Source organism: Dryobates pubescens, chromosome 22, assembly GCF_014839835.1.
Source record: "Dryobates pubescens isolate bDryPub1 chromosome 22, bDryPub1.pri, whole genome shotgun sequence".
Taxonomy (NCBI): Eukaryota; Metazoa; Chordata; class Aves; order Piciformes; family Picidae; genus Dryobates; species Dryobates pubescens.
Window position 1 is genome coordinate 10,161,521 of NC_071633.1, and position 10,163 is coordinate 10,171,683.

Sequence of the window (10,163 nt, forward strand, 5' to 3'; positions counted from 1 at the left end):
GCTCAAGTATCTTAACCAAATAATTCATTCCACCTAGCTGGAGATCACAGTTCGTATTAATCATTTGACAGTAACACTAGTCAGATTCCCACACTGAGGCTACAGATGTTTGCTGACCTTAGGCAAAAGGGGCGGTTGACCTGCAGGAAATACAGTAAAGTTCCCAGTCTAGCCCAATCCCTGTCTGAAATATAGAAGTGCCTTTATCGTGGGAAGTACGTGTGTCTATGTGTGAACAGAAGAGGGCAGGAAGTACTACTCCTTTTCTTCTCTTTTTTTTTTTTTTTTTTTTTTTTTAAGTCAGAGATTCTAGAATTAATCCTTTAAGCATCAGGGTGTGGATGACCTAAAGGACGTTTTAGGATTGCTGTTCCTAAATGGCTTGCTATCAATGGTCTTTTTTGGTAAGAAGGTCAGTGAGCACTGACCTTTGCCACATCCATTCAGCTCCCACATCCTCCAGAGAGTCCCGGGTGTCCTCTTCTTCCCCCGGCCGTTGTGGCAGGGTATGGGGTGTTCTGCACTACCAGGTCCTGACCTGTGATGATCCCAGCAAGGCAGGTACCCAGACTCCATTAAGTATCGTTTAAATGGCTGTTTATTACAGCTAATAGAAAAGAATAACAGTAATAACAGTAATCTTGTGTCTCTTCAGGAGCTGGGTACCCTGAGCGGCGCAGAATCGAGTGGGCAACTGCTAAGGGCGCAGCAAGGCGCCCTACGGAACTATGACATGAGTTTTCTTAGAGATACTCCATACCTCACACCCACGGCAGAACAGAAACCACCCCGGCCGAGCCAACCGCCGGAAGGTGCAGCACCGCCCACCCGGCTCTGCCCCGCCCCGCCGCGACAGTGCTGGAGGGCGCCCTACAGCCCGGGCCCGGCGACTGCCGTGTCCCGGCAACGCCGCGACCCGCGCGTGGCGTCACCGAGCCGCGCCGGGAGCCAGAGCCACTGCCCGTGCGCCTGCGCCGCTCGCCGACGGCCGGGGCGCGCGGGGGAGCGGCCTCGCTCCGGTCCCCGTCGGGAAGCGAGGAGCAGGATGTCGGGGCGTTGGGGTGAGGTTGCTGGCGGGATTCCTTCATCCGCGGCCCCGCAGGGGCTGGCACGCCGCCTGGAGTACGGGCACCCTGAGGGCAGCGCAAGGCCTGGGACCGGGCAAGCCTCTGCTTGCGGGCGCTTTGAACCAAGCCCGGCGGCCCGGGGCCCTGCGCCGGGCCTCGCTGCAGCGTTCATCAGGAAGGGCTGGGTCGAGCGGCGGCTCCCCGGGGGCACGGCCGGGGGCGGGGGAGTGGGCTCTGCCCCGCCCCGTCGGGCGGTGCGGCCGTGACGCAGCCGAGCCGCTGCGCGCGGCCTGGCTCGAGCGCGGCCGTTGGTGGTGGAGGGAAAGTAGCTGCTGGGGCCTGGTCATGAGGGAGGCGCCCCGCTGGCTGCGTTTGGAGGGGCCGGCAAGGGAGAAGGCCGGTGGCAGGTCCCGTTTACCCGTGGGTAGTTTTGTCTGTCTTTGAGCCTGAAGAATATACAAAAGGAAATGCTTCTGCAAATGTCCATGCAGGGTAATTTTCTGTCAGATTTCTCTGTGACAGAGTGACGTTACTGGTTCAGCAGATTGACCGGCGCAGGGGTGAAGGGTTACGCTGCTGGGAGGTTGTTCTTCCAGTGATACCTTCTGGGTGTGTGCTTATCAACTGCAGTGTCTAGAGAATGAAAGAGGAGATGATTGGAGGGTGACTCAGAAGGAGAAAAGGGACTAGAGTGGGAACACATCTGAGAATTGAAATTGGTAAAATTCAAACACTAAATTGGAAAGTTCGTGCTCTTGTGTGAAATACGGAAATATTTTGTAGAATGCTGTGCTGTGAACTCACTTTATGTGTGCTGTGTTTACCACGGCAAGGTTTTGATAGCTGTAAACCATGTTCCTGGACAGTTCTGTGCTCTAATGCAGCTATACATACGTGTTTGTAATGCACCTGGCATCCGATTATTCCATATTTAAATGAAGTTTGGTATTCTGCAATTAGCTTGCTATTGCAGGTTTCTGTGTGTTAGAAGTCTTAGTGTAAAACTGCTGGTTAGTGGTACGAGTAACAAACAAACAGAATTAATTTGAGCCAAAAGAAATTTTGAGGGAATGTCAAATGAGTGGGGTCAAGGGGAAGAGATTAATAAAGACTCAAAATCAGAAGGAGTTGACTGGGTTATGCAGATCAGGAGATTTCTGGATCTCTTTACTCTGACGTGGATTCCTTGGCTTACCAGTTAAAGAATGCTGTGAGAGTTCTTTTGATCTGACAATCTGATGGAAGAAAGCTAGTTCCTATTGTAGTGTCTGTGTACAGACATACATTGATATGCTTATTTGTAGAATTCTGATTTTCACATGCACAAATACTTAGGAAAAAAGCAAGGATTGTCATATAAATTACCATTGTCATCTTAAGATTTTATTTTTCATTCCATTTGATGTGTTTTTGTGTCTGTGTTGGAGCTGCTGAAAAATCTGTGAAAAAATTATCTCTAATATCAAGTATTGCTGTAAGCAAAATAATACCTTTTTTTTATAAGGTGTGAATGCCACATTCCAATCTCTTCTAAGTGTTCTGCTTTGTTCCTGGTTTGACTGTTCAAGTTGTGTTCCTGTAGGATTACACTGGTTAGTGGGTAGCTAAGCTCTTACGCCAGGAGAAAATTGAGAGAGTAGCCATTATAAGACATACAAATGTAACTCTCTAAAATATTTTTAGCAGAGACTCTACAAGTGAATGAGAACTTCTTTCTACGGAACTGAGGTGAAGAACTTCACCATGGGTCAACAAATTTCAAATCATACACAAACTGTAATTAACAAGTTACCAGAAAAAGTAGCAAAGCATGCCTCTTTGGTTCAAGAAAGTGGTTTCCTAACCTATGAAGAGTTTCTGGGAAGAGTAGCTGAACTTAATGATGTGTAAGCCTTGCTTTGTTTCCTTTTTTCATGTTTTACACAGACCTTGTATGCAATATATGCTCCTGTGCTGGCTAAGCCAGAGCTGGTCATCTGGTTTTCAAATGATTCCTTAAAGTTCTTAAAGTTTCTCTAAAGGTGCAATGCTACTTCCTTTGTGCCCATCACTTTTGGTAAGAAGCAGCAATACAAGCCCGATAAAGACGATAGCTACACTAGGAAGCTATTGCCTGAAACAGAACTGTTTGAGACTCTCTCTCTCTCACCTTTGTGGACATGCAGTGCTGTTCTGTATTAACAATAAAATGTGCCTCATCTGAAACCAGTGATTAAGATAATCCCAAACAAAAGACTGCACAAATAATACTTTTTCTAGATGTCCATTGACTGCTAGATTAACAGTAAACCAAAACTGAAGAAAAAGCAAAGTTGTCATTTTAACCTGGTATTTATGGTACAAAATTATATGAAGTGAGAAAGTACATGCTGAAAAGGAGCTTTGCAGTGTGTGGATTTTGCAGTGTTTAATGTGAATTTGTATTTGATTCAGAAATTGTCTGTAGAGTGTCATATTTTTATGAATGACCTTCAGGAACAGATAGCTCTCTTCTGGGTAGATGCATGAAAAGATTTTGCAGAACATTACTTCGTTTTACCTGAGAATCTTAAGAGTTTATCAGTGTAACTAACTCCAAAATATTGTTGTTCAAAGCTTTTTTTAAATTTCTTTACAGTGTTTGCTTCAACCTCAATGTAGCATAGTGAGACACTGGAACAGGTTGCCCAGGGAGGTGGTGGAGGCCTCATCCCTGGAGGTTTTTAAGGCCAGGTTGCATGTGGCTCTGAGCATCCTGATCTAGTGTGAGGCAACCCTGCCCATGGTAGGGGGATTGGAACTAGGTGGTCCTTGAGGTCCCTTCCGACCCTAACAATTCTGTGATTCTGTGATCCTTCTGATTGGTATGGAATAGACCTTTGTGTCAGTGTTATATTGAAAGAAACAAATACAAAGCAAAAAACCCCTCAGTGTCACCTGAAGCTTTCACCTGACTGCTTCATTATCAGTATATACTAACAAAAATCCACCTCATCTGCATGTACTGGTACTTGCATACTTTTTTTTTTACATACATGGTAAGGAAATAACCCTTTTATATTGGACCACAAGACTGTATGGTTACTGCAATAAACAGTGAAAGTATGTATAAATGAAAATGTCTAGAAAAAAAGCTTGATGATGCTGGATCAAAAGACTTGCACATCATTTTCTGAAATTTACTGTGCAATTTAAATTGAAGTGGACTGTGGATTTTGAATTTAATGACAAGAAGGTCATTACCCTTTAATTTCATGTCTTTGGGCAATATTGTTAAAATCTCTTTAAGAGTAAAGATCACAGAGGTGAGCAGTAAATAGTAGCACACTGGCCGAGGTTCCTGATCTTTGCATGTCTGGCAGATGATGTACAACTGATATTCCTTTATTTCAGTACTGCAAAGTTGGCTTCTGGACAAGACAAACATCTCTTATTTGAAGTGCAGCCTGGTTCCGATTCTTCTGCTTTCTGGAAGGTGGTCGTTCGGATAATATGTACTAAAGTAAGATTATGGAGAATTTTAATTTGGGGGGGGTTGTACAGATATTTGAGGACTGTTGCTTTTGCTGGTGAAATTAAATACTTGCTCCATATATTTTGAGTGTATTTTGCTACACGATGTTTTTCAAGGGTACTATTTGACTTAAAGTCTATATTCTAAGTTTCTGCAAAAAGCAGGTTAACAACATTTCATAGCAAAGTTTAAGGGACTAATATCTTTCAGTGGAGTACTTACAGCCCATTAATTACAAATTCATATAATTTCTGAGCTCAAGTCATGATAATCAACTAGTACAACAAACTGGGAACTACATCATTTGATAGTAGTAGAAGTTAGCCACCAATTGCAAGTGCTATTAGTTGAGCTAGTGTAAATATTCTGATTCCTTAGAAAACCAATTTAAAAGTTAAATGTCTAACTTAATTGGAGGACTACAACAAAACTTAGTAAGTTTGGTCTTTTAATGTGGAGATTTTGAGCAATGTCAGGTAAAAATCTGATCTGTAATTGTAAACAATTCTTCTGTGTTAAGATAAACAAAACAACTGGCATTGTGGAAGCTTCCAGAATCTTGAACTTGTATCAGTTCATTCAACTATACAAAGACATTACGAGTCAAGCATCGGGAGTTCTTGCACAGCGTGGTACTTCTGAAGAAGCTGCTGAGAACTTGATGTCTGTGTCATCTTGTCAGGCCAGCTTGTGGATGGGAAGGTATTTTGGTATACTCTAGCTTCTGACCACAGTTACAGTTTTGAAGTTTTGGATGCCATGTGTAAAACCTGAACTACAAACACTTAAGGATCAAAACTGCATGCTCTTGGCAAGATGCAGAATTTGTATCATCACAGAGGTGAATAGCACACCTTGTACCAAGAGAGCTGTGGTGTCCTTGGGTAAAACTGTTGGTGCTACCATAATTCAGCATCAGAACAGTAATTTTAATGATCTGTTCCTACATAGACATGGTATGTGTTGAATCTTCTGAATAAGGAAAAGGGAGGAAATGGAATCAATTGCAGCTACAAATCGGGGGGGGGGTTGACAGTGTGTGTTTAAACAGATTTTGTTATTGTTCCACTTAAACTTTCTCTTCCTCTTACATTTTGGCATGTGAAAGTTCCCATCTGTTGCCACTAGGAACTCATCGTTATAGTTATAATTTAACTTGTAAGACTGGAAAAATGTGAACTGCCTCACACATGTTGACATCCTGCTTTGTTTAACTAGAGGAAAAGCACAAGGCTGAGGTCAACACCTGCAAAATAACTTCAGCTCAGACCAAATGTAACAGCAAGAAACTTGTCACCCTTTCCCTGTGTGGAAATGTTGCTACCAGTAACTCCTTTGTTTTAACATTCTGAATGAGTTCAGAGTTCCAGTTAATTTTTGAGTGAGGTAGAGATAGGTTTTACAAGAAAAAGTAGTAAATATGTAGTTCTTTATATCAACCAGTGAAAAGCTGGTAGCCAGGTATTTTAGCAAGACAAGTTGCTGAGCTAGTTAACTGTCTTCTAGACTGTCACACTCCAGCTGTAAAAATGAGAGAGATGCACTCTGTTGTCATTCAGTGGCATTTTGATGGCACACAAGATTATTGAACATACATTCTAGTAGTGATCCTCTTGATATACATGTTTTTATGTAGGAGATAAACCAATACACAGGAATTTGGTCATTATGGAGTAGTTCAGCCTGACACCATGTGAAAGGAGGGCAGATGTTTCTGTTCTTCTGCCCAGTCACGTGATATGTGAGTTACAAATTCTCACACTTTCTTGGTGGTATGAAAAAGGATTTGCATAACCCTTTGCAACACCAAAAGCACCACATGACACAACAAATAAATGTGTATTCTAACTTTGTTTATTTCATTTACTACTAGTTTTTGATAGCTTGAGGCTGACCTAGGCTGGGATAATGTAACTAGGCCATTCATAGTAGTGCATATTCCTTGCAGATAGGTACAGGTGTTCTTTCTGTCCATCACTAATCATTAAAAAGTAGTAACTACTGTAGTTACTAGGGCAGAATTATAAAACTTACTAGTTATCAAGGAGAAAATACTCTCTTCTGCAGGGTTAAACAGTTGACAGATGAAGAAGAATGTTGCATCTGCATGGATGGGCGTGTTGATTTAATCTTGCCATGTGCTCACAGTTTCTGCCAGAAATGCATTGATAAATGGTAATGTATATAAAATTGTTTTCTTTATTTTATAGTATGTACTGGTCACCTGATATCCTCAGTTTGGTTTGGACAGATTCCTTAGTTCCCATATACTCATGTCTGAAGAGACTAGCTAGCTAATGCACATATGATAGGTAATAGGCTTGAGTAAAACCAGACTGCAGCTGAAGAGAAAACTGAAAATTTTCACTTTGGAAACAGTGATGTGTCTGTGTTTTAGCCCATATCTGGGGCTAAACTATAGTAGTTGCTCTATCACCTGATGATCCCTCTGCACCCTAGAAAGGAGAGAAAACCCACAGGCTGAAGTGAAAACAGATTTAATGAAACAGCCAAACTAATCCAAATATAAAGTATACCAAGTCATACTCAGGCCAATGAATGCATAGTGATCACAGTAAACAGGAATGCAGTCCTTGCGAGTAGACGAAGGGAAGAACCCAAGCAGAAAACCTCCACCTCTTCCAGTAAGCTTTCACCTTTATACTGACCATGGTGTTTATGGTCTGGGAACCTCTGATCCAGCTTGAATCAGCTGCACTAGCTGACTAAAAACTGCAAATGACCTGCAGCAAATGAATGGCCTAGGATTATGTCCCTGCAAATCCAGGACAAGATTTGAAAGTAGTTTTTAGCATTTCTTTTGTAATTTCTTAGCTCTTTGTAAAATGAAATGATTGTTTCTTGCTTTAAAACTAGAGAAGACAGGGTATATGGTAGAGCAGGCGTGTCATTCTTCACAAAATCCCATTAAAAGCTGTTTTTTTTAAAGGAAAAAACCCAATAGTTTGTAAGACTGTGGAAATAGTTATTTCCCTAATAAGAGGTATGACAGACCACCTTACCTTCCTATCAAGAGGGGTTTTTTTCCCCCACATATCATGCTTTCCCTTGAAATAGATAGCATACATTTAAATAATCAAAATACATGAGACTCTCAGAACAAGATTTCTTTTCAACAGCAACATCTTCATATTATGTGTAACATGTATCCTGAAATAGCTTCATAGTGGACTGAACAGGTTTCAGCTTCTACACTGTCTGATACACCAGTTGTTGGAAAACAGAAAAATTGCTTTCTGGAGGAGGCTATTCAGAAGACCTACAGGGATTAGGCTGTTGTTCTGGCAGTCTAGCATGAGGTGATACAGATACTCTCAGTTTAAGGCTATTTTTTTACTAGTTACTGAAAATGATTTTATGTTTAAGTCATGCAAGTCTGTGACTAAGAACTTGTTTTGTGGCTTTGTCAAAGGCTTACCAAGGAGCTTACTTTCAAAGCACAGTGCTCCCACAAGGAAAAAACTTAGTAAAAAGCACTAGATCCAAGTGTAACAAATAACTTTTCTGGGGAAATACATTAACATCTATCAGCAACACAGGGTTTAGTTTAGTGACTGTGGTAGAGAACAAATTATATTCTACTTTGGCTAATCTATCAGCTGAACTAAATTCCAGTTACACCATTATTTTGGTATTCAGTTTTTACAGTGCATCTCTTATTAACCTAGGCACATAATAATAGAGGCTCTTAGCTCAGAAGTGTAATTGGAACCACTGAGATGGTCCCTCAGGACCCCAGCCCCTTCTGTCAACAACTGGAAACTTCAGTGGGCTGAATGATGCAGGAGAAGGATGCCTTTTTCTCTCTGTACAGGAAGCTTATGGGGACTGGTTTCTAAAGTACCTCAACTGAATATCTAAAGACAGGAAGAATTATCTTAGGCCATGGATTTCTATTTAAAATTTCTGAACTGGTAGCTAGAAGCATTCTGTTTAACCTGAGTAAACTTGATTACAGGGAATGTTACTCCAAATGTATCACTCAAATAGATCTACATTCAAAATCATTTGCCACTCTTCCTCACAAGGAAAAAATTTGCAGACAAATATTTAGGTGGTCTAATCCAGTTAACCTGATTGTTCTTGAAGTTCACACTGGGTTGTTGGTTGGTTGGGTTTTTTTTTTTCACTTGAAGGCTCTTTTGGCTGTTTTTTTGGCCAGGAAGACACCATGGATGAGAAATACACATTTCTTTGACTTCCTGACAGGAGTGATCGTCACAGAAGCTGTCCTGTTTGCCGTCGGCAAGTGACTGGGGCAAGTGATTCTTGGGTGGTCTCAGATGCACCTACAGAAGATGATGTTGCTACTTACATACTTAACATGGTAGACGAGGCGGGACAGCCTCACAGACCCTGACACTGGCCCACAAGTTGATGGTAGCAGAAGCACCTGAAGTTTTCCTTTCCATGAACGTCTGTTTACCTCTCGCCATTTTTCCACAGTCTGTCTGTTCTTGGCTGCTGTGAATCTATGCTGCTCTTTTAAAACACGGGGTGATTGGGCTAGTGTATGTGTGTGCAGTCTTCGTTATTAACCTATGCTTCCAGTAAACTCTTTGATCATTAACAAAGTTTATTATAACAATAACTTTTGATATTAATTAACAACTCAACTACTAGGTGAAGCAATTTATAACAGCACAACTACAGCTGCTGACCGCTGTTTGACCATCACAGTGTACTGCTACAGAAGATGAACCATGTCAGATGGCTTGACCTCACAGTTCATACCATTAAAAACCACTCCCTTTTAATTTCATGACAAATGTGAATAAAGATGATGGGTTAGCACTTAGGATTATTAATTTTACTACTGAAACTTGAAGATGTCCCACTGCCTGTACTTTAGTAGCCAGTTATTGCTGCTTTTAGTGTTTACAGATACTGATTTCAGTCTCATCTGAGTTTTAGTATTATTTTTAATCTGTTTCGGAGAGTGTAGGCAGCTTTGTAAATGTACTTGTGCACTTCCCTTTATTCTTCTAACAAGATTACTTCTTAGAATGTTTTTTTAAGTATGATATTTGGCACAGTTGTCTTAGCCTAGACACATTTAACAGTTTCATACACGGGTCTAAAAAAAGGTAAATCATTTTCTTGATTTTTTTTTTTTTTTTTTTATCAAGAACAGCCACAATTATTTTTAAACATTTAGGCATATCTGAAGAGAGTGACTTTATTTGAATTAGCAGTTAAAGCATGCATTTAGTCTGATGCTGTGGTTTTATCTTGAGTTTTTGAAGTGATTAAATCAGTTATAAGGTATACTAAGCATTACATACGGTGATAATCTAAGTCAGGGTGCTGTGCTTTATATCTGTAAGTGCAATATGCTTTCACGTAGCAGAGAGAAACTCGGAAATGTTGCTTGCAGTGAGATGTGCATGTGACAGCTTGAGGAAAAAAGGGTCTCAACTGAAGTTCAACAGTGTATTTCTGTGTTTAGCAGAGTAAAATCTTTAAAGAGCTGAGTTTAGACAGTCTAAATAAATGGTTAGCATTCAGGAAACCCATCTTAAGCCTCTTTTGCATAAATAGTGTTATGGAAATCAACTGCTATTGTAGAGAGGTAATTTTTT

At 41.0% G+C, this 10,163-nt stretch overlaps 1 protein-coding gene across 3 annotated transcripts; it reads left to right on the forward strand.

Annotated features, from left to right (window-relative positions):
- Positions 1-950: 950 nt before the first annotated feature.
- RNF141 (ring finger protein 141) lies at positions 951-10,163 on the forward strand. 3 transcript variants are annotated; one of them, XM_054172053.1, is made up of 6 exons: positions 951-1,061; positions 2,751-2,953; positions 4,440-4,548; positions 5,081-5,262; positions 6,628-6,735; positions 8,791-10,163. In XM_054172053.1, exons 2-6 carry the CDS (start codon positions 2,769-2,771, stop codon positions 8,939-8,941), a joined length of 735 nt encoding a protein of 244 aa, XP_054028028.1. In that variant the 5' UTR covers positions 951-1,061; positions 2,751-2,768; the 3' UTR covers positions 8,942-10,163. The 3 variants fall into 3 exon arrangements, with proteins under 3 accessions (XP_054028028.1, XP_054028030.1, XP_054028029.1); XM_054172055.1 differs by having other exon boundaries at positions 2,754-2,953; XM_054172054.1 differs by having other exon boundaries at positions 956-1,122.

Excerpts from the sequence above, each read along its gene's own strand:
- RNF141 (XM_054172053.1), top strand. The coding sequence starts at position 2,769 with ATGAGAACTTCTTTCTACGGAACTGAGGTGAAGAACTTCACCATGGGT. Across the intron at positions 5,263-6,627 it reads GCCAGCTTGTGGATGGGAAG|GGTTAAACAGTTGACAGATG; the intron begins GTATTTTGGTAT and ends TCTCTTCTGCAG. Across the intron at positions 6,736-8,790 it reads CAGAAATGCATTGATAAATG|GAGTGATCGTCACAGAAGCT; the intron begins GTAATGTATATA and ends ACTTCCTGACAG.